The 23,372-nt window shown below is 42.8% G+C and overlaps 2 protein-coding genes across 2 annotated transcripts in view; one reads left to right on the top strand and one right to left on the bottom strand.

Annotated features, from left to right (window-relative positions):
• The window catches only part of fmn2a (formin 2a), a 34,130-nt gene extending 18,891 nt beyond the window's left edge, over positions 1–15,239 (top strand). Inside the window, exons 8-17 of the mRNA XM_068568172.1 lie at positions 2,810–2,901; positions 2,989–3,118; positions 3,215–3,361; positions 3,982–4,041; positions 4,680–4,800; positions 6,842–6,934; positions 12,366–12,417; positions 13,348–13,497; positions 14,549–14,630; positions 14,850–15,239. Coding sequence (XP_068424273.1) covers positions 2,810–2,901; positions 2,989–3,118; positions 3,215–3,361; positions 3,982–4,041; positions 4,680–4,800; positions 6,842–6,934; positions 12,366–12,417; positions 13,348–13,497; positions 14,549–14,630; positions 14,850–14,876 — 954 coding nt within the window. The 3' untranslated portion in view covers positions 14,877–15,239. The remainder of the gene's footprint in view (positions 1–2,809; positions 2,902–2,988; positions 3,119–3,214; positions 3,362–3,981; positions 4,042–4,679; positions 4,801–6,841; positions 6,935–12,365; positions 12,418–13,347; positions 13,498–14,548; positions 14,631–14,849) is intronic.
• Positions 15,240–16,074: 835 nt separating this feature from the next.
• Positions 16,075–23,309, bottom strand: LOC137780031 (gremlin-2-like). The gene is made up of 2 exons (XM_068568347.1): positions 22,995–23,309; positions 16,075–17,383 (listed from the first exon to the last, which is right to left on the bottom strand). The coding sequence occupies exon 2, from the start codon at positions 17,380–17,382 to the stop codon at positions 16,804–16,806; it is 579 nt and encodes a 192-aa protein (XP_068424448.1). The 5' UTR covers position 17,383; positions 22,995–23,309; the 3' UTR covers positions 16,075–16,803.
• Positions 23,310–23,372: the final 63 nt, after the last annotated feature.

Below are 23,372 nucleotides of genomic sequence, written 5' to 3' on the forward strand. Positions count from 1 at the left end.
TGCGGATTTCTTATTCCATGTTCCACTTAAAAGGGCAAACTGAAGGAAGTGTGTGTATTAGATACCAAAACAAACAGGCGAACCACAAAGCGTCCTGGTATGTGTGCTGTTTGGTGACAGAGTCCGTCTTGTGTCGGTCTGTCTGCTGGCCTGGAAGAGGACCAACGCTTTCACATAGTAAACATGTTTTCGCCACACTGGATTTGATTGAATTCACTTTTTTTGTAGCGCCCCTGTGCAGAGGAAACGATTGTTGAGAAATTCCGGGATTTTGTGTCACACGGCTCCTTTTTAAAAAATACTTTAAAACAAAAATAATAAAGAGAGCGACTATTGAGCGTCGCCAAGTGTAACGGCCACATTGTATCAGGTCATATTCGCATGAGGAGAATTGCGGCGCTGTCATCGCTCCCATCCAATATGTCTCCATAAAGGGCCATGAAGGGCCCCTTGTATACAGTGAATACATATTCATCAACCTTCAGTGATAGGAAACCTTCCCCCGCTCAGTGGAAACGGTTCAGGACCCGTTCGTACTCGGGGGTCAGTGTATATAAAATGTAACATGAAAACAGACATGTTTTCCACATTTCGGCAGTAATACAGTTTTAAGATGCTGTGAAATTCCTGTGAATTGTTTTTTTGGCACAACTACACAGGAGAGGCCTGGACCTTTTTTTTGGCTGCCAGAGGCATATTAATAATGTTGATCATGGGAATGAGTCTGAGGCTTGAGACGAGCTGTAGTTATGAACCAATGTGTCATAACTGAGGATCAAAAGTCTTCTAACCTCTCCACTCACCCCAAGACTTCAAGCCCTCTCCCTCTCTCTCCTTCTCCCCCTTATGGCCTAAGGCTATGTTATTGAGTCGAGGAGCCAAATTGTTTCTCTTTTGTATTGCGAGACTCCATCCTGTCTGTGGGTCTCCAGCCCCCTAAACCACAGTTGGCAGCACAGTCAGCCTGTCTTGAGGAATGCGAGGGGCTTCTAATGGTTACACCCTCACTCACTGTGCTAGGAGTAAGATCACACACTGCTCTCCCTCACTCTCTTTTTTTTTTTTTCTTTGTGTTTCCTCTCACAAACAAACACGTTGACCCACACGAATGTGCACATACTGTACTGTGTGCACACAGGCAGGGACAGAGTCGCTCAGTCTATGAGCTGAGGATTATGGCCGCTCCCGTTCTTTGAACAATGAGCCGACGCCATTAAAGGGGTCACAGTGATAGTGGGACACCGCTCCCTCCCCTCTAATATCACAAGCTATAATCTGGGTCCAGACAGTCTGACGTTCAGACTCCTTTCAGCTGACGGTGGCTAAATGTCACGCAGGTCAGTTTGAGCCATATAGTCCCTCCTATGAACTTTTACACCACAAATAATCCCCTCAAGTCAAAGCCTTGTGATGTCTAAATATATTTAACATGTTTAGAACATGATGCAATTTGTCATTTGCACAATATTCGTTGGCATCTCAATGTGCAAATAATCTCATAAATGTTGTTCGATTGAACATTGATTGACATACCCAGTGATTAAGCCCTGGCTGGCACTGTTTAGCTCTGCTCTATAAACCTGGCTAACCAATACCACTTGGCTACCGCTAGAATTCTGGCATCACAAATATCATTCTACTTTCTTTTGCATTTCATATTCCTCCTGGGACTGTATTTCTCATGCTAACAACCACTGCAACATGCCCGAGCAATTCAAAGATCACACACTAATGCCTACTTGTCCCCAATTACGCCAAACACTGCTGGGCTCTGATGCTGCCCTTTGAAAAGGATCTGCTTTGTATTAAATATATTTACACTTGAAAACATCTCAAGAGAAGGCGAAGGAGAGCTTGCCCTCGTCGACAGAAGGCAGCGGTGTGTAGAATACTAATCGGGCCCTCGGTGCTTTTGATGCTGCCGTTTGATGTTTTCCAAGGATCCATGCCGAGGCCAAAAACCCTAGAGAGAAGGATGGAGAGAAACAGAGGGCGAGACCAGGCCGCTGAGACTCAGACTTTGGGGGTCTTTAAGCTCTGGAGAGACTGAGATGTAGTTTACATTGTCTTCCTGGGGCTGGTTTTATTGTTTTACCCATCTGCGTCAGAAACAATCTATTGTCTTTGCCGCTTGCGAAACAAAGGGGCATTTGGCCTGCTTTTTTTTCCCCTATTCTTTTTATACCACCTTGTTTAAAACTGTGGCGCGGGCTGCAGGATAATAGTCAGGAATGTAGTCTGGCTGAAGCAGCTCTTTAACATTTATAAAACGTGTACTGTATGATGGCATTCAGTTGAGATGAAGAAGAACAAAACGGTAGGATTATTAAAACTTCTAAAGGTTTGTCTCCATAGAGAAATGACGCTGCCTGAACAAATTTAGTCCAGTTTAGCTGCTCTGGAGCTTTTGATTACATTGCATGAGAAAACACCTTTGCGATCCTGCAAAATAAGGGTATATTGCACATCAATCAAACCGACTCACACTTCATATTGTTGCCCAACTTATTATAGGTCCATCTTTTCACATAAACAATGTTTGTTTCATAGATGCAGTGCTTTGTCATTGTCATTTTTACATTGTACGCGATGGACACTTCATACCCCCAATCCAGTGTGAAAGAAATGCACACAAAATGTGTCTAAAAGACAGACGTGTATGTTTTATAGTTGAAGTATGTGACACTTTATGGATGATACATTCATATATTTGCACAGTTGTATGGTATCCTGTACTCAAAGTACCTCTTGGTTTTGCGTGCCTACATAACATTCCCATCTTAACTTCATCTGCATTTTCATGTTACAGAGAGCCCAAAATGACGAAATGGACGGCATTAAAAAGCACATAAAATCATCCAAAGACAAGGAGGACGCCAAGCCACTGGACAAGCCTGAACAGTACGCGCCAAGCCTACCGTCACAACCAAAAGCATTACATGAGTTTTTAAATGAATGTCGTGGTGACTGATCTTGTGCCTTCATCAGGTTTCTCCTCCAGTTATCCCAAATCCCCAACTTCTCTGAACGAGTGTTCTGCATCCTGTTTCAGTCGACTTTCCAAGAATGTATCACCTCAATCGTCCGCAAAATAGAAATCCTTCAGAGAGTGTGCAAGGTGAGCCACGGGGCCTCTTCTCGTTTAATTTCCTTTTCCGTCACTCTATTTAACCTTCGTGTCTTTGTCTCATTTGTGTGTGTGTGCGTGCATCAGACTCTCCAGAGTGGGCAGTGTGTATTGCAGGTGCTCGGCCTGGTGCTGGCTTTTGGCAACTTCATGAACGGAGGTAATCGGTCTCGAGGGCAGGCCGACGGTTTCTCCTTGGATATTCTGCCAAAACTGAAGGACGTCAAGAGCAGCGTGAGTCTGTGTGTCCCAGGGGTGAAAGCAAATATCACTCGAGCCACGAGAGCATACACTTAATTAGGTGTTAAGGAGACTGGTGGGTGTATCAAGTTTGGCAAAATACCTAAAAGATAATTCATGAGTTCCCACAGAAACGGTTTTATTCTGTAATTGACATTGTACGAGAAAATATGCGGTGTGGGAAAATGGTGAGTCTACATGTTGATCTGGTCTGTTGAAAGGGACCGTCACTGCTGCCAAACATAAGGACCGTAGCTGTGCAGATTTAGGGAGAAGCCTTACTGTTTGCTGTTCTTATTCAATATCACAACGGGCTCAGCGTGCCCTTGGCACTGCCGTATAAGGACACAGTGGTTTGTGTTTTTGTGGCGGTGGACTAAGTAAGGTATCCATAAAGTACATCAAACTCTCTTCCAACTCAGAGTTATGAAAGCCATCCCGGCCCAGTCGTGTTTTATTGTATTGCTCCTCCAATGCCATGATTTATCCACAACTCATACGACCGCTTGACTTCATTCCCGTTCGCGATGCACAAATTAAAACGTCCTGCTCCCAAATGATTGAATTAATAAATAAAGGGCTTTATTTATTTGGATCTTTTTCTTTCTTTTCAGGATAACTCCCAGAGTCTTTTGTCCTACATTGTTGCTTACTATCTAAGGCACTTTGATGAGGTATGTTTTGGTTCCTGTTTATTTGAATCACTTTTCTGTTTGAGTCTGATTTGCTTAGAAATCCTTCCAGAGCTCTCTTTTCATCTCCCGTCTTGCCAGAGGATACCATGGCTTATCCTTTATCACATTATTTATTTTCTCTTTCCTCATTTACGGCAGAAACAAATCTCTCTCCTTCCTTGGCGCTCTCTCTTATGATTCTCTTTCTGTCTTTCACTCTTCATTTCTCGCTGTGCTTTGGTCTGGGTTCATTCAAACCTGCAGTCTGTTCATTGGCACAGCATCCAAAGGAGCGCTAGTGTAAATAATTAGGTTCTCCAGATGAGATGAACTCAGTACAGTGCTGCTTGCCAAAGTCAACCTGCATGACATGTCTCTAGCACTCACAACGGCCTCGTAGTAACTCTGATGAAGAGGATTGCCGTGTCCTTTCTGCAGCGAGCTTCATGGTCAGTATCTGCTGTAGTTTCCGCCGTATCTTCTCTGGGATGTTTAACTGTTGATAAGAACACGTCTGACTCGGAGGACATTTATTTCAATCTTGCCTGATGTCTACAGTATATACTAAAGAGGCCCTCTCCCAATTGAGGAAGATTGACTTTGACACTGGTGTGTGTGTGTGTTTTGTGCTTTACCAGGATGCTGGCAGAGAGACGTGTGTCTACTCACTGCCCGAGCCCCAGGACCTTTTCCAGGCCTCCCAGATGAAGTTCGAGGACTTTGAAAGAGATCTGCGCAAGCTGAAGAAAGACCTCAACGGTATTGCCATCAACCTACGCTCCTCAGTTTTCCACATCTCAAAGCTTTAAACTGCATATTTACAACAAGCTGATAAACCAATAGTAAAGTCGGCCGTGCCGTATCTATGGATATCTATGGAACTGCATGTAGCAATAGAGTATGTATTAATCCATCCACGTATCTCCAACACAATGGAAAATAACCTGACCAGCTATGGTCATGTGCGGATCGTAGAGGCGGGTCAACTGAGAGATAGCATCTGTTTGTCATACAGACGAGCTAACCAGAAGCAGATGTGTCTTGTCAGATGTAGACTCCTGTTGGACCTGGCGTGGCTTTACTGTCCTCATGAAATAGAGATCAGAATATACAGAGGGCAAGGTCTGGGGACTTCCAGTACCTGTGCGCACTATCAAAGGTTCAGCAGCCATTCGCTGGTCTGGAAGAGACTCTCCTGGAGCTCTGCATCGCCTCACCCTGCAAGCCGCAAACCTCCAACACGCAACAAGGAGACTGTTTTAAAGAGACTTTCCGAATGCTCCTGCATGTCTCTGTGCATGCTGTGCACTCTGCCCAGGGCTGTCCTAAATATGATTTACGAATGGACTGATTTGGTTAATGGCTGACTTCTTGGCTCTTTAATTAATGTTTTTGTCTTTCATCAGACAGTTGTTCAATCAGTTCTTGCATTTATACACATGGTTCATCCATTACATACTGTAACTTTCAATGACTATACAAGTAGTGGAAAAATATTTTAGTTTCACAATCCAAAGAGTAAATCATAATGTCCATTAAACTATGAATATGAATACTAATACTAATACTATGAAGTCATCTTTCAATTAAGTAAAACATATTGTGTGTGGTGTATATATATTAAACGCATACAGTACAATATAAATAAACTGGTAAACATATGAAAGGCTTCTGCAAACAATCTGGTCAAGAATGAGTTATGTCATCAAGACGTCAGGAAAAAAGTGTGGAAATTGGATTATGCTTGACATGCCAAACTGATTGGTTGAGTGTAAAGAGCCCTAATGAAAGAGGCAGTTGGGAAATACTCCCTTTCATTACTGTCTCAAGTCACTCAGCACTCTGAACACTTTCCAACGACTGAAGTGCCTTCAGGTGGAAAAAAACAACAACATTGTGTATCCGTGTGTGCAGGCGCGCGCGTGTGTGTGTGTGTGTGTGTGAGAGCTTGCAGCTCGATCGACTATTCCCCAAACCTGGTCTGTTCTCTATCAAGCTTTATGGATCTTTGCTGCTAAACCAATCAGGTGCCTGATCTGTGTTGCCAAATATTGTTTTTTCCTCTGCCATAATGATTCTTTAGGCTGTTCATTATTTGCATTTCATAAAGACGGAGTTGCCGGCAGGGGAAATGGACTTGCGTCTGCTGCGACCCCAGTGGCGGTGGCTCATGTTGATCGTACATAAATACATCATCACATGCTATACCTGCAGACCTCTTCATTACCTAGCAGAGCCAGCTGAGCGCTCTAACAGACGCGGGCCTTTCGATGACAGTTCCCACAGGGGGGGTTCCGATAGTTAGGCGGTGCAGAAATGGCCTTGGCTGGCCTGGAGGACATCAGTAAGCAACACAGTGGAGGGAACTTGCTGTGTACCTTTTTTTTTTTGGGGGGGGGGGGGTTGAGGCACCATATGGTCTATGAATTACCACTAGCCCAGTCCCGACCTCCCCGTTCCCTGAAGCGCCTCATGGCCTCTCCACCTCCGAGGCACTTGAGCGGAGTTTGTGTATCCGTTATGATTGCAGATAGAGCGTGACGATACATTTCTCCCGGGATCACAGCGCAGGCCTTCCTGGTTCCTGGGGGTGCCTTATTAGTCATTATGGGTCATTATGTCTTTCCCGACACTTATTCAGCTGAAATTCAGGGGGAGGGTTTTCAAAGCGGGCTCAGGGCTCAGCCGGCGCGCAGTGGACACGGTGGAGGGTTGTTGCCACAAAACAAAAGCTGGATAACATATTGATGTGCTGAAAGACTATTTTCCCCCTCATCATGATCATCTCTTGTTGTTTCAGCGTGCGCAGCTCAGACGGAGAAAGTTTGCAAATGTTCCTCTGAAGACAACCTGCAACCCTTTAAGGGCAAGATGGAGGAATTTGTAAGCCAAGGTGAGCCTGTTTTTTAAATCCATTGAAGCTGATGATTGATATGCCTCTCACCTCATTAAAGGATAATCAGTTTTTTGTTTTCTTTTAAACAAATCCCATGAAAAGACCAAAACCATCACTGAACTGAACACGTGGTGTCTGTGTAGCCAAGCCAGCTACATCGTATTGCTCTGTACCATGAGCAACAGTGTGCTTCACTGATGTTCTTTCCATCATTTATTTTTTATTTCTTTATTTTTTGGGGCTTTTTTTGGGGGGGTTTCTTTAGTACCATGAACATGGGCACTTTAGTTTAACGATTTGTATGCCTTGCAAAAAAAGTTCCGAATTTCTTTCCTACAAAGGTCCAGCAAGATGTGACAATTCCTGCTTCAAAATAAACTTCCATTTTCACAATAAACTTGGTTATGTTGAGGAAAGCATTGTGAAAGACTTGGTTAGGTTGAGGCAACTAAACCTACGTGGTCAACCTTTGGGTTAAAAACACTACACAAGTGGTGTTACTTAGGTTCAGCATTTACGTGACAAATCAACATTGACTTCTTGTTCCACGTGCGGCAGAAACATCTTCTGGCTCAACGACCGTTGTTTGTTTGCCTCATCGACCCCCGCCTCCCGCTCATCCTGTGTCGTTGTTTTGTGTTCTGTATGCTTACTAGTTTTTAATTTCGTGGGGTCACTACAAATTTCAGTGCGTTCACTTTCGTAAGTATAGCTTTGAACGCTGCAAAAATGTATGTTCAGTCATAGAGACACTGTTTTATGAACTCCTATTTGTGAAACATTTGCTGAAACTTAATATGTTTAGTTTGAACAAAGTTGTCTTATGGCTGAGCACCACAACCTTAATAAGAAAGTTGTAAATTAATTGATAATCTGACTATTTCATTGTTTGTTTTGTTGAAATCCGTCACATATTAAAATATAGATTATCGCCAGACTTAATCTGATAATGATGAATAGTCTGTTGCTCACCCGCGTTACCATCAGGAGTTAAAACATAACAAAAAAAGGAAATTCATTCCTCCTGATTCCAAAAACATTCTGCGTCGGGCACCCTTGGCATATCTAAGATGAAAAGGCATCTGTGGTGTGAGAGTTTGTGCGATAGCTCATCAATCAGAATGGTGCAAGTCTTCTACGTCTGCAGACACATTTCCAAATCTGTTTCATGCTTTTCTCTGCCTGACTGAAACACTGGCTGAGTTAGCGTTGTGATGCTACGCCAGCTCGACGAGAGCACGGCCAGAACATGCAATGCTTCTCTCACAACATGCATGCAGTCCGATTTTGATCACACACACACTCACTCACACACACACACACACACACACAGGGTTCACTCAGTGTTGTTTCCATCGGGACATCTGTTTATAGCAGGGTGTATTGAATAACTCACAGCTATTGTTTCTAGTATGCACATCTTCCTCGGTGGATTATGACTGTTAGCTGGGTCTTTTATCTCGATCTCTACCTTTTTTGTATAAAGCAGCGTATACCTCGTGCTGCCTCAAAGGGAGATTCAGGACGGCCTGAGATGAACCTGTCTTGCAGTCTGTTAAATTGAGTGCGGAGAACAGAGCTGGATGCCTGAGATACTGGAATAAAACTCACTTTGTTTCTGATCCATTTCATGTCGTACTTTTGATGTCATATGTTATTTTCATATATTTATCTTTTTTTTCCTGCCGTTTGAAATTTTTCCTCAGTTCCCAACTTTTTATTTTTCCACTCCGTCTGCTTTTCTGTTAAGTTTATTATTCTATCAGAGAAGAGTACACACCCCTTGTGGCCGCCATGACCTTCTCTCTCTATCGCTCACTTATTTGCTTCTATTAGGAAATCAATTCAACTTTCACAGTTAGGTAATTAATAACGGGGCTGTTAATATGCTGATGACTAATTTATTGGAAAACATGAGCTTCCTCTTACTCTGTTGTACCTTCTCGTGTCACTTGTGGTTGCAAAAAAACCAAACAGATGGCGTTGCCCCAAATATCTAACTTAAGGCTTTAATACGTGTTTTTTTATAAGTGTTTCTTATATACAGTATGGTATTTGGTCATGAATGAAGTATTAGACAAATTAGAAGGGGAAAAAATCACATTCTTCCCGAGGGGAACAGAAAAGTTTCCCTGCAACATTTGACTCAACCACAAGCAACAAACTTATGATGGTGAACAGATTTTGTGCCAATCCAACAAGTAGATGTTGAAATATGTCTCTGGATGGATGAAAACCTGTGACTTGTTGTAGATGCTAGATGAAAAATGATCACCAAATCTTTAGGATTCATCCTCTGGGCACCGTGGACAATCCATCCTGTGATTGCCGAGAGATTCCACTCTGATCCAAGGCGGCTGGCAGATTGATCAAAATTGCCACCAACAGCATTTTAAGATCTGAAGGAAGTTTTCATCTTAGTTCTCAATATTATGCAATAAAATCCATTGACAATGTTTATCCGTCACGTCCACCAGTTGTCACACAGACGTGCATTTGTTTTTCTCCTCCATAATCCGACATCGACAACAATATTCGGATATTGAGGTCTATTTCAAAGGTGTACGATTTAGTTTGTTATGCTTATTTTAACATAACAAGCCAAATGTCATTCGTTCTGTAGCATTGGCTTTGACCTTGGCTACGTTCAGTTGGCTGTGACCAATCTTTCTGAAGGACCCAGCTCACAGTTCTCTTTAAACTGCTTTTGTATTCAGATGAGAGTATAATATATAGCATATGTTCCTCCGTGGTAATGCTCACTGTCCATTTTAAAGGAAGTCTGCAGATGAAAGCATCTCTCTCCATTTCCACCCCTTTCTTTTCCTTCTTCTGTGTCTGAGAGAAATATGGGAGCTCTCTCTTTGATGCAAATGACGAGGTTTTTCCTCTGAGAGCAGAGTGCAAGCACCGTAACATGGACATGTGACTCACAAGGCTCCAGACGGGATTCTTGGGGTTCCTCCGCTGCGGCGGTGAAAAAAAGAACAGCCAAATGTCTTATTTTTGTTATTTCTGTAATTTCTAAAAAGCCTGGGGTTAAACTGTTTCTGGCTCCACAGTTTAAACCGCTTTTGTTTATTTTCTGACCATGAAACTAACCACAGAATAACAGTGGGAGCGGACTTGTTGGAGCTTGGCTGTTTGGTCTAGCTCGATTTTCCCCGCTCGCTTCACAAATTCTCATGCATGCAGGCCTTTGATGGAGTCACTGTGACTAGCGAGAGAGCACTGGCCATGTGATAATCTGTTTCTGATGGACATAAAGATTAGTAAGACTGATGTCCAACCCTCCCTCTCTTTTCTACTGACTACCACGCTGCCTAGGACGTCACCTCCCTCATGTAGACAGATTGTGGTTGAAATCAACATGTATACCGTCTTATAGTAAAGCCACGTATTAAATAGTCTGGTCTAAACGCATTAAGCAATAACAAAACTGACACTTTTTGATAATATTGTATATATTTTCTTTTTCATTGTAAATACAGCAGTGTTGGGGAGTAACTAAGTATTACTCAAGTACTTTACTCGGGTAGCGATATGGTCGGCAGATTGTAATTCAAGTGGTCTGAGGAAAAACGTGACTTTTGCAGCTTGTCCTGTTTCCGTTTTCAGTCCTTGTTTAATCGAGCCCGATACGGCCAATCAACGGTAATTTCAGAGAGAGGTCATTTCTATTGGCTGTTCTACAAATGCAGATGTGCGTGAACCCTGATTGCTCGGCAGAATATCTTGCAGGAAAAATTGGTATTCCAGCCTTGGCAAGAACTGCCCACACTACAAAGGAAACCACAAAAAAAACAAACACTGACTCAAAAAGAGAGTATGACAATATTGAAGGGTTTCAGAGATGGAGAGAAGATGTTGCTCATAGTTAAGCTGTCTGATCAAGGTTGTGGGGGGTTCACAGCTCTGGTTGGATGAAGGCTAAATTAGCATTTTGCCATCATGTCTTTGCCGATACTTTTGCGTTAAAGTTGGCAAAGAAAACAAAATATTCTCATAGAATTGCTGCGATATATATCGGCACCAGGATCACAGTCAATATCGAAGAATCGGTTACTTTATTGATTTATGCCTTTTCCAGAAAACTACCTGCCCTGAGGTACTTAATACTACTATGAGGTACTTGAATGCAGAGTATTTCTGCAATATACTATTGCTAGTTTTACTTGAGTAAAAGATCTGAATTCTTCTTCTGCCACATTTTCTAAAGAACACAATTAATCCAATTTAATTCCTGGTGAATCAATAAGGAAAAAGTTAATAAAAGGGAAACGGAGCTGATCTGTTTTATTTGATATTCAATATTTCTAGAAATGCATTTGACATCACACGCCGCAGAATCGTCCGGTCACGAGTTCTAGCAGAATCTTAAAGCGTCTTTCCTCAAAGGACAAAGCACAGTTCTGATATTGAGACGCTTTTAGCCAGCCCCGTTCATGTTGTTTATTAATTTGTCATCATTTATTGAACCGTCAGCAGCGAGGGACGCGATCGTGGGATACAGAGTCATTTAGCGCTGTGGAATGGGGAAGCACAGTGCTGGGCTCAAAGGGTTTGTCTGAGATCTTTAGATGTGGCTCTGGCTTCAATTACACGTAGCAACCAGATATTCTGGGGATAAGAGAACAGAGATTTGTGCCAGGACAAATTCTCCGTCCCATCTACTGTCATTTCTACCTTGGAAAGCCACGAGGAGGTCATCGGTCCTTTCTGATCATTTGACAGTTTTAAGGCAGCGTCAGTTCCAACATAATTGACGTCGAGGGGACGTAGAATCTGTGTGGGGGAGAACGAAGTGTCTGACCTCAGCTTTAACATATAGACCAGCAAAATAAAAAAAAAAAGAAACAGCTGGATTGACTCTACTACGATATATTTAAAAATCAGCATGGGTCTGAAATTTGATAAGTAGTAACCTGCAGCCTTTTCTTGACTGAGGCTGTCACATTTCACTGCTGTTCTCTCATATCATCATTTATAACGCAGTTAAAATGATCCTGATGGCCCACCGAGATAAATGTTGTGGCCTGCTGCAAATATGTCCTAATGTGTACCATGGAGCCCGACTCGTAGCTTTTTTCTCTTTTGCTTGCTCACACCTCTCACACAAACACACACACACATACAGTCATCTGTCTCCATTGGATGTAACCGTGCACAAAGAAGCACTTGTCCTGCGATGTGCAGCACTCATTTGTCAGTTGTGCAACAGCAGACAATCCAACACTTAATAACCTGCGGGCACAGCACTGACCTTGGAGATGACTGTTGATTTAAGTAATGGTGACATGTGGAATCCTCCTATGTACAAGTTGCATCGTGGGTGAAAGATGTACTTTCTGATGTCACAAGAAATCCTGACCGGGTCCTAATCCTGTATTCACTTCTTTCCTTTCATCAAATGTGTCGTCCCGTGCAGCCACGACCGAACTGGAAACGCAGGAGAAGCAGCTGGCGGACACTCTGAAGACGTAAGAGCGTTCTCTTATTTATTTATTTATTTATTTTTTCTTTTTCGTTCAAACATTTTCAGCTACTTCACCTCGACTATGCAGACCCTTTTGGTTTCATGTCATGGGTTTACATTAGCGCTTTACTCCAGCGCGGAAACATTGATCACGGTTGTGAATTTGAAATCCAATCCGGTTGGAAGTGGTGTATTCTCACGGTAAAGAAATATAAGCTGGCTACTTTGTCAATATTTAGGATCTTTGGTTCCTACAGTTACATGGAAGGTGCAGGCCATCATGGCCGGCCCTCAGTAGACGGGAGGCCCCATGTGCGGTGTCTGTGTTGTTTATCTAAGCGGAGCGAGAGTAGACAGCTTTGGCTCCAGGCTTCTGTTACTGCTGGCGAGGAATGTGTTCCTATAGCACACTCCAAACAAAGAGACCCCAACCTGTCCTCCGTATTGATCCACTGCAAATGGCCTCCACATTTAACACTTGAACATGTGTCATCCCCTGCCATATGCATGCTTTCCTTTCGTCAGATCTGTCTTGGTCTCCTGGTTGAACATGTTTTCTCATTCCTCTCTTTCCTCACCCGCGCTGAGAACAGTGTGTGCGTTTATGTGTACACAAACATACATAAAAGCTTGTTTACACCATGGAGAAGAGTGACAAAGCACTATATGAGATGTATAATAGTTTGATTTTAGTTTTGGAAGTTAATCTGTCAGAGAAATATAATTACTTTTGCTGCTTTCGGGGAAGGAATTCCATTTTGTGTGCATTGTTCGCCCATCATTTGTTTGGCGAAAAACATATTATTCCCAGATTACCTTTCATATTTCGCATATTTGTTCAGCGCTAAGTTTCACAAAAGTTGGCGCACGTCTCCGTCTGTTTCATGTTGTAATAGTTTAGTCTGGAAGTACTGTTTTTGTTCTCTGTCCTCAGCTTCTTGGAGTTAAGTGTGTCCTTCTCAGTGAAACCCAAGGCAGGAGAGAAAGAGGTCTCTCCCAACACGTTCTTCTCCATTTGGCACGAGTTTTCCACTGATTTCAAAGACCAATGGAAGAAGCAAAATAAGCTGATGTTACAGGAACGGTGAGGATTTCATGACATGTTCCCTTTTTTCCGAAGGTGACATTGTACTTGAAACGGATACTCACAGAAGTGTTGAACCTATTGTCCTAAAATCAAATCCTGCTCCAATGTCAATGGCTTTTCTGTCACTCTTTCTTTGTCTTTAGGAGAGGCACACCACTATCTGACCTTTTTTTAAACTGTCATTACAGATGCACCAATGTTACCTTCCCAAAGTAAAAGTTCCTGAACCATTAATAACTTGCAGTACATCGTGTTCACTGAAGATCCTATCAGATTCATTCAAATTCATGAAGGGAAAAGAGGTTAAATGACCCAAATCTTTGTCCTCACCCCAGTAATGAAAAGAACACATGCAGCATCCAGATAGCTTCCAGTGGTTTGATGAATATAAAGATACTGCTGCATATGTCAACAAAAAGCAAATTGGTCCATTATGTTAAATGAAGATTGAATTGTGATATGTATTTGTAAGAGAAGCAAAATGTCACAAGCTTTGCTTGTTCAGTAGGAAAGACTAAAAAGCATTAACTCTTTGCCCTTTGCTAGAGGCAATCATCCCAATTCTCTGTGCTGGTTTTGCTTTTCGACTCCAGTGGAACTATAGATATTCATCCTTACCTGTTTGGACATGCAACTCTGGCACACGCAGTACCCGAGTAATGAGTGAGCAGGATGCATGTCTGTTCGTATGAATTCTTCCTCACTCAATGCCAACATGCTGACATTTTATCTTTTTTAAAGCACAAATGAGTAGTGACAGTGCTGGCTCTGCGCATGCACTCGTAAACTATCTGAGTGAATCATTTCAAAGTAGGAGCACTGGCACTTTGACAAACCCAGATCGTTGTGTCCACATACACCAAAAATGATGAATACCCCAATGACCGTAGTCTGGATGACCAACGCTGGAGTATTTTTCTCCTGCATATTTCTTTTTTTTTTGCTGATAAAATAATGAATTTCAGCAGCAACGTGAATGATTGTCTCCCTTTTTTTTTGCTGTTGAGGTCTTCATATGATGACTAATGGCTGTAATTTGTTTCTTTAGGGTCAAAAGGGCTGAAGAGTGCTTCAAGCAGGCCAAAGAGAAGGCTTCCTACAATGTGAAACCCAAACATGCAACTGGAATCGTACGTCTCTGCACTTCTTGTCACAGTTGCTATATGGTTGCGTCTGTGCTTTCGTTTGTTGATGTAGCTCCAGAAATATCGTCCGCTTTTCCTTTTTTTCTTCTCTCGGTGCAAATTGTCTCCTCCTTCCAAACACTTGTCAGGGTGTTGAAGAAACAACACTCTTGAGTGCCAGTGCTGCTCGCTGTAAATAACTCAGGTCTGTGTTTTACTCCACAGAAAGCCAAACTGGGTCAGAAGATCTGAAGCAGAGAATGGAAAACGATCATTTGACCCAGCCTGTTGCGCGAGCACCGCCTGTACAATCTGACGTGACTCATCGGTCGTTTTTACAGCATGTATTTGCTTCCGGTGTTTGTTTTCAATTCATTTCGACATGTTTATTGTGAGTTAGTTCAAAGTGGATATTATATTGTTTAAAAGTGGAATGAAAAATGACTTTCTCAGCCACCCTGTCATGGCACTTGCATAATTAAATACAAACATTGCCACCAAAAGACATCCTCAAACTGAGATTAAATGTTGTTGCTACAAATTTCAGACTCCGCCGTACGTTTTCCAGCAACACTACTGAGGATTTTATACGCCGTGTATAGCCTATTTTCTTTTTCCTAAGCCTAGTTTTAAGTAAGGAATGAGCACTTCCTCTTTATATCTCCATCAGTGGTGAAAAGCACAGAATTTTATAACATTTCTACACGGTCGGCATGGATCACCTGCCTGACTGAAAGTGCCTTATCGCACAGTGGAGGGGTCAAATCAGTGCTCAGATCAGAGATTATTTTTGAGACGTATCACCTGTAATGAAATGTTACATGTGAAGAATCTGATTTACATCAGCTGAGACATGATAACTTTATGCCTAATAATTCCATCAAGCTTGCGTTAGAACCTTGTGATGAGTGTAGCAGCGCCTATATTGTAGTATAATGTCTTTTCATCCAAAAAGGCCACAGTAGTCATATGATCTGATATAGACCTACTATTGATTTCCTCCGCAGTAACGTCAAAATGTTTGAAGCAAAAACCCTATGCAGTTAGATGTGCTTTCACTACTGTGTGTGTGTGTGTGTGTGTGTGTGTGTGTGTGTGTGTGTGTGTGTGTGTGTGTGTGTGTGTGTGTGTGTGTGTGTGTGAACTCCCATATGCAAACGGAGCAATAGGAACATGTTTTGTGATCATGTGCAATACCAACAATGTGTTTTGATTGAATACCCTTGTCATAAAAAAAAATATATTTATTGAATAAAATAAATGGCATACATTTTTTAAATTGAAAAATCTTTTCCAGTCATCATGTGTCCGTCTGTGTATTGGTACAGAACTACATGCACTCGAAACACCGCCGTTTTGTATGAAATAGATTTAATATACTTTTCACATATACTTGCACACATACATAAAATATATATATATATACTGTATATATTGCATTGCACCTCCATTACACATGCTGCAGTATGTTTTTTCCTACTGGCTAGTATATTTGTGGCAAATGTACAGGATGTAGCCAGGCTCATGTCCAAGCAGGACGATTCCACTCGTCATTGCTGTGTTGCTTCATGTTTCTTGAAATATTGTCCTTTATATCAGCGTGTGTATCATTTGGGACATAATAGGAGTCAAGGAAAAGATACAGGGCAACGCATACAAAACTTGGAGAACACCAATATCTTCTACAAGTTAAAACATTGTGGCAAACTGTAATTACTGTATCCACCTGCATATAAACATGTCTCATTACAGGGGTCACACTATTTCTACGGTTTCTATAAAAAGCTGAATTATCAGCAGTATCCTTTGTTTTGTAGTTTTAAAACTCCCAGGCACTTTCTTTACTTATCACAAATGTAGAAATGGTCAGGTTGATATAAACTTGAAATAACAGGGAGGGAAAAAGTGTTTTAATGTTTGAAATTGTCTACTTCATCATCAGTGTCTCTTGTGCAGTCTTTTTCAACAGCATCAGCTTGCCCACATGGCCGCTAGTCTCTGATTAAATCAACGTTGAGCCTTTGTTCAGTAATACCAGTTCTGTGTTCCATGTCGTTGTATTGTAGGACACAGTGCAGCGTAGTTCAACTTGGAGCCAGTCCTTGTTTTGCAAAGTTTGTGAGTTTCTGCCTTTGACAGATAATGTGTCGTTCAAATCTTTAAAGGCCGTCTTAGTCCTTCACAGTTTCCCGTGGCCGCTCACATCTACAGACATGCAGCGGCACTGCTTGACCCTCTGCACCTTACGATGTCTGAACGGCGGCTGCAGGTCTGGGCAGTCTAGCTGCACCGTGAGCTGTGTGATGCGGTGCGGCCTGCAGAAGGAGCAGGACTGGAACGGCTCCTGGGCCTTGCTATGGCTTTTCCTTCCAGAGCCCGAGGCTGGGCCTCGATTCTGTCCTTCGCCCGAGTTTGGGCCCATGTGGCGGGGGATGTAGAAGGAGTTGCACTGGCCGTAGCAAAAACGGTTGACCACAGTGCGGCTGCGGCAGCCCTCCTCGCTGATCGTCTGACGGAGGGGTTGGGTCTTGCACCAGTCTCTGCGAAGGTAGCGCCGCTCCGTCACCACCAAGGCCTCCCGGCTGGAGGACAGCACCTCCGGTTTGGGCTGCAATAGGCGGTGGTGACGCTCTGAGGACAAGTTCCCTTTGGTCTTGTGTGGGGATGGGATGGATCCCTGGGGCCGGTGCTTTTTGGTCTCTGCAGTGATGCAGAACACCCCAGCCAGTATGACTGGGATAGTTATTCTCCACAGCATTCTGGAAAAAAAAAAAAGAGAGAGGCACATGACATTTCTCAACGGATACAAAAAAAAATATGTTTTCTGAATAATAAAACATCTGTTGAAGCGAATTTCAAAATGTTTGCTGGTGTAACTCTAATTCAGGCACTATGTGATGATACATGTCAATCTGACAATTGCAGATATTAGTGTTGCCATCATATTTGTAATTGTGTAATTATGTGAATCTGTATTCCTGTTAAACCACCTTCGCTGCCCAGCCTTCAAGGCATCGTTGAGGAAATGAATCCATCACCGGGTCCCCCATTTGTCAGCATCTCCGTGTCATTACTTCTATTTGCTTTCTTCTCGGCTACGCAACTCTTCCAAAAATAAACAAAGCGCTGCCATCAAAGGATACACTTAAACACCCATTATGAGAAGGGGAAGTTGATTTTATTGGTCACGTCGCCGGGTAAAATAATTAGGGCTTTGCTTACTTTAGTCATGAACTATGCCGCAGATATGTAAACAGGCATTAAGGGAGGCCCATCTGCATGTTATTAGGGGAAGAGATGGGGGAACTCTAACGCTTACCCTTCGGGAGTCCACTCTTCTATTCTTTGGTGATGTACGATGCAGCAAACTGAACTGAGAATGACCCAGACTGTCCACAATCACCATAATATGAAAGGAACGATGGCATGATTCAGAAAAAGGAGTTCTCTGCCTGCCTGTCAGGATGGAGTATCTGCCCGTGTGCATGCTGTCAGAGTTTGCGCCAGTACATTTTTGACCATCACTCGAGCATCTTTTCAGCAGATGTTGCTCTTGACAAATATTGCATGACATCAAGTCAGAAATTCTGACAGAGAACCAAAGTGCCTCAAGGCCATTGGCTGTTCCCATTCACAGACTCTTCTTTGCTGTACACATTCGTACGTCCCACTTCCTTCCTGGACCTGCAACTCACTCTGACATGGTACAAATTACTTTATCATAATCCACTTAGTTTTTTGTCTCCTTTTTTTCTGCCCTTGACCCTGAGGTCATGCAGCTCTGTCCGAGCTGCATGAGATCTCAAGTCAGTATATCACTATCCCGGCAGCGCCTAGCGTAAGCTAGACAGCAGCTGTTTGTCCAGCTTGCAAAAATGTAGTTTGAATTCGAACCAGACTTTTTCTTGAGGATATCAGGATATCTAAATATGTTGGAGTTACATAGACACCTGACTTTGTAACACTTTCTTGTGCAAATCTGATCTCTTGTTTTTGTCGTTTGCTTTCTTTATTACTGTAAGAGATGAAAACACGTGTGGAAAGTTTGTCATAATGCAACACAGGGTTGCACAAAGAAATGCAATTGGAGCCCATTTGTTACACAAGAAAAACATGACAAACAAAACAGAAACAGTAGTGCATTCCTGAAGTGCATTTTTGAACTTGCATCAGAAGGAACACATTCACATTCAACATTGTCCATCAACTTCGAGCACCGAGCAACATTGACACAAAAACAGAGTCTGCTTCCTCTCGTCCTGTGGTCCACCTGCCAAGCGCAGCCTGATGCGGGATGCCATGATGGAGCCAGGCTTCTATAGCTATATATGTGGTTTTATTTTGCCAAATAGAAATCTTAAATATTAAAATCAAGACGGAAACTGCAGCTCAGGGCTTTACTTCTCATATAGGCACACGTTTTTACATGCAAACACAAGCTAGCACACACACGCGCCCATCCTAAGGTTAGAATAACTAAACCCAAGACTCCCCCCTGGGTCCTTCACCAACTTCTGCATCAGAGAGTCACGACCCCACTCCATCTTCCACTGATCTACCTTCCATGTACAACACGGTCTCATTTGTCAGCTGTTCCCTCTCATTCCTGCTGACTTTGTATTTAAATGCATGAGCCCCCGCTCAGGGGAACCGGCTCAGCTTCTGCATGCAGCCTCTTGTTCCCTGTTTCCCTGTTCTCCCCGCTGTCCATCGTTGAAAGAGGCACCCTTTGACTCCGGTGAGCTACAGTCTCCGATGCTCCGGGGACTTTTGAAGGATGACCTGACTGACTGTGTACATAGGGCGTGACGGATGGCCTACCCAGCCAGCAGCAGCGCTCCCTCTCCACTCCCAAACTCTGCCTAAGTATGATAGTGTCGGCCCTGCTAAGCTATCCTAATCAATCTCTTCTGCGAGACAAATTGCGGTTTTTGGGGCAGGGATTCGTGGGCTTCGGGGGGAGCCCCTGAGGTGGTTCGTGGTTTGGGTTGGGAGATCGACGGGAAGGGGCTGAAGAGATGCTGGGGTTTGGGACAGATGACCCATTGGGAAAACAAAAACAACATTGGGCTTCATGCGTAGTATATTCCCTCATCCTACAACTGTTCATCGCTCCACAAGCTGTTTGTCTATTCATTTATTTCCTGTCACATGTGTCTCTGTCCATCTATCTGTCTGTCTCTCCTTGGTGCACAGCACTAATCACCACAAAGTCCCAGGGACGGAAGGAGCCTGTGGTTCTGTGTGTTTAATGCTGAGGCAGAACTGAACCGGACCTTTCTGTCTGCTGAACACCAATATTGTCCACAAACACAGCTTTATATTTTACCAGAACCACAAATACTTAGGGATACGCTCCACTGAACTGTGGCAGACTTTGGTTCCAAAATTCAGACCTCTAATGAAATTACAAATACCAGAAACAAATACCAGAGAGACTGCCGAGCACGACACAAGCCTTTTGAGAAACAACTATTATCATCACTGGGAACTTGTGTTTTGTTTTTGAGAATGGAATTATAATACCATAGCAATGTTCTCTGAGTGGATAACAATGGGTCTTTTTTCCCCCGTAAGTCAAAGACAGACAAACGAAATTAATCAAGAAAATAAATAATAACCCATTCAAGACTTTCAAATGTGTGCACACAGATGTACTTCCACTAAACCATGTGAAACATCTTCCCAGCATGTCTTCAAAGGCAGGTTAAAACAAACAAAACCTGATGCCTCAATTATTGGTGCGTCAGAAAGTCTCATACACAGACTGGTAAGTGCAGTTAATTACAGTAGAACTGCATTTAATTCACCGTGCAGCTCAAACCTCAATCACACAAGGGTAGCCGAACACACACACACACACACACACACACACACAGGATATGAAGAGGGAAAGAGAGGTAAATGAAATGTTTTCACTTGGAGCCAATTACAAAGAGGAACCATGTCATTATCTGCATTTGCGGATTCTATTTTCCCAAACTACGCTCGGCTGTTGGCTCATTAACAGTTGGAGGGGTGGGGGCGTTTGGGGGCTTTTTCTCTGTAAATGTGTCTAATGCCAATATTGCCAGGAGGCTGCTTTAGGCCGTTTGGGCAGCCATTTGTCACCACAATCCATCTTGATAATGACTAGCAGCCCATATATAATGCTTTCCAAGCTAAGTACTGGCAAGAATGTTAGGCAACTCCTTTGCCTCTGCAACATTAAGTGCTTTAGTGGAGGATGAGAGGCAATTAGAGATGCTATGATAGTACAGGGTTTCACATCTCAGATCAGGACGACGCTACTTAGCTGCAGTCATTAGCATCACCTTCCATTTGCACTTAAAGTTTGTTTAAACCCCATAACATGCAGCTTTTTCCTTTTGTTTTCCCTGAAGTAGCTTTAAAGGTGCTCAACTAGAAATTTAGAGCATATCTCGTGCCTCCACGCGGCTCTCAATGTGGCGACAACTGAGCTTGTGGCCAGCAGCTAATGGCGCTAACAGTGCTTTGGTGGGAGCCATCTTCGGTTGCTCGCTGTTAGCTATCAACGGTCCACCTCTTCGCCCATTTTTGGATCAGCTGGGAGTTCGGTTGCGTCGTCAATGCCAAGATGGAGATGGCCGAAACCACGCTCAGAAACCTGTGAGTGGCGTCATGAAGACAACTTCCATATTTTATACAGTCGGTGGTCGGGTCGGCGTTAGTGGTAACCTCCGTATGAGCGCAGTGGAGAGGTAGAAGGTCTCCATTCTCCGCTCAGTTAGTCATTACTTCACCTTTTCTTTACACAGCAAATAGTTTTGCTGCTTGTATTATAGTAATGTTGTGAGTCCCAAGGGAGTTCTGGAAGTGTTAAGGTTGATACAATTACCTTTTTTCACATTACCTGACAGAATCACACTTATATTCTGTTGATCCAGATCATTTTAATGTTATATATGTTTACAAATGACATACATCCGAGCCAATTGCTTTTTTTATAGCTTTACCATGCCATCAAGAATAAATAATTGCTCTGTGGGTTTAGAACAATGTTTAGTTGTGATCGCAATGACTGGTAAATCAGCAGGCCACTCACTGCCTGTTAAGGGGTTTAATACTAATCATTTTAAGCCATTTTTGCTCTCACACAAGGTGAATGTTGTGTTGGTATAACGAAAACATATTTTAACAGAAAAAAAATCCTGCAACTGGCCAAAATGCAGCATACTCTGCAATTTTAATCCTCTTTCCTCAGTGTTTTCTTAGTGCCTGTTCATGTGTCAATTTCATATGTTAATAATGTGGTTGGCAGCTTGCATTAAATACCAGTTTTACTGTCTTTAGAGGCCTACAACGAAGGGTTTTCTGTTGCTAAAGAAAGTGTAATGTGTCTGCGTGCTAAATCCTCTTTGACATCAGAGCGGTACAAGGTGGTGCAGTCACCAGAGCTGTAAGAAGGATCAGAAGGCAAAACCCAACCATTCACCGCACGCATACAGCAGGAACACATGCACACATGTGTTTACACACCGACTTGGATATACATCAGTCCACACAAATACACAAAAGATACATACAAAAGAGAATACACACCTGTACACATGAACAGAGAAAAAAAAAAGAAGGGAGGATACTTTGCACACATGGATCACAAATTCACGGTGTACATTAACATCTCTCAATTCTCTCTTTTTCATATTCACTGTACAAACTAAACTGACTCGTAATCTCACTGCGATGAACACCTCAACACACTGTCATCACTCACTAATTCTCTCACTCACAACACTAAATCCCGGGAACCTCCAGCCGCTAATTATAGTAATTTAGGAGACACTTTTATCCAGAACACCTATCCAGTACCTCGAAGGCGTATATTTTATTACTATGGGTGGCCCCAGTGGGAATCAAACCCTCACTGCTGGCAGAAATACTAAATAGCTGTACAACGACTGCTGGTCGGATTACATGGCTCGGTGCTTCGTCATTCAGAGACTCACTGAGTCACTCACTATGTCCGTCAGTCTTTTACTGCCCACTTGTTTCAAAGTGCTAGTATGTTGAACCAGTACTTAATTGTCTACACTTTTCAAAGTAAATCCAAAATGTTAGATGATAATATCACTTGTACAGTCACTGTTTCTTCACATATACGCTGCAAAGGATGTCCATCATCAAAGCATTTATCATCGTACTTTGAAATCATGTCGAGAATAATTGAAATCTTCACTTTCTTCAATGACATGGTGTTCACTATTTGTTATGCAAGTTGACTTTTTAAAATACACTCAGAAAGTTCTTTCTAATGGTAACACTGTTGAAAAAGAGCTCTTAGACTCTTGAATAAAGTATTAGAGAGTTAAGTCGGTGTTATAGCAGTGAAAAGCATGGTTTATGTACCTCTCACCACAGGCTCGCAGCGGGACCGTAACGTGTCGAGGATGCAGTCAAGGGAGGATGTCCACCTTCAGTGGTCCTTGCGTCCGCTTCCAAGTTTCGGTTTCCATGGCAACATAATCTGTAGTATCCCGAGGCTCGTCTTCGCTCCTCTTTTTTTCCTCTGCCGACTGAAGTTTTCCTAAATCGGGGACTCGGATCTGTTTTCCATCCCCCTGGACCAGCAGTGTCTTTTTCAGTCTAACTTTCTCTTTTTAGGCTTTTTGCTGTTTGGTTTAAGAGAGAAGCTCCAGATCTTCAGTCACAGAAAGCCCATATCTTAGCGCTGTGGGGACTGTCTCTAGTCTGTCTTTGAGAGTGTTTGACTCACTGTAAAGCCTG

Source organism: Clinocottus analis, unplaced genomic scaffold (assembly GCF_023055335.1).
Source record: "Clinocottus analis isolate CAN_PGR_092001 unplaced genomic scaffold, fCliAna1.0.p SCAF_8, whole genome shotgun sequence".
In the NCBI taxonomy this organism is placed as follows: domain Eukaryota; kingdom Metazoa; phylum Chordata; class Actinopteri; order Perciformes; family Cottidae; genus Clinocottus; species Clinocottus analis.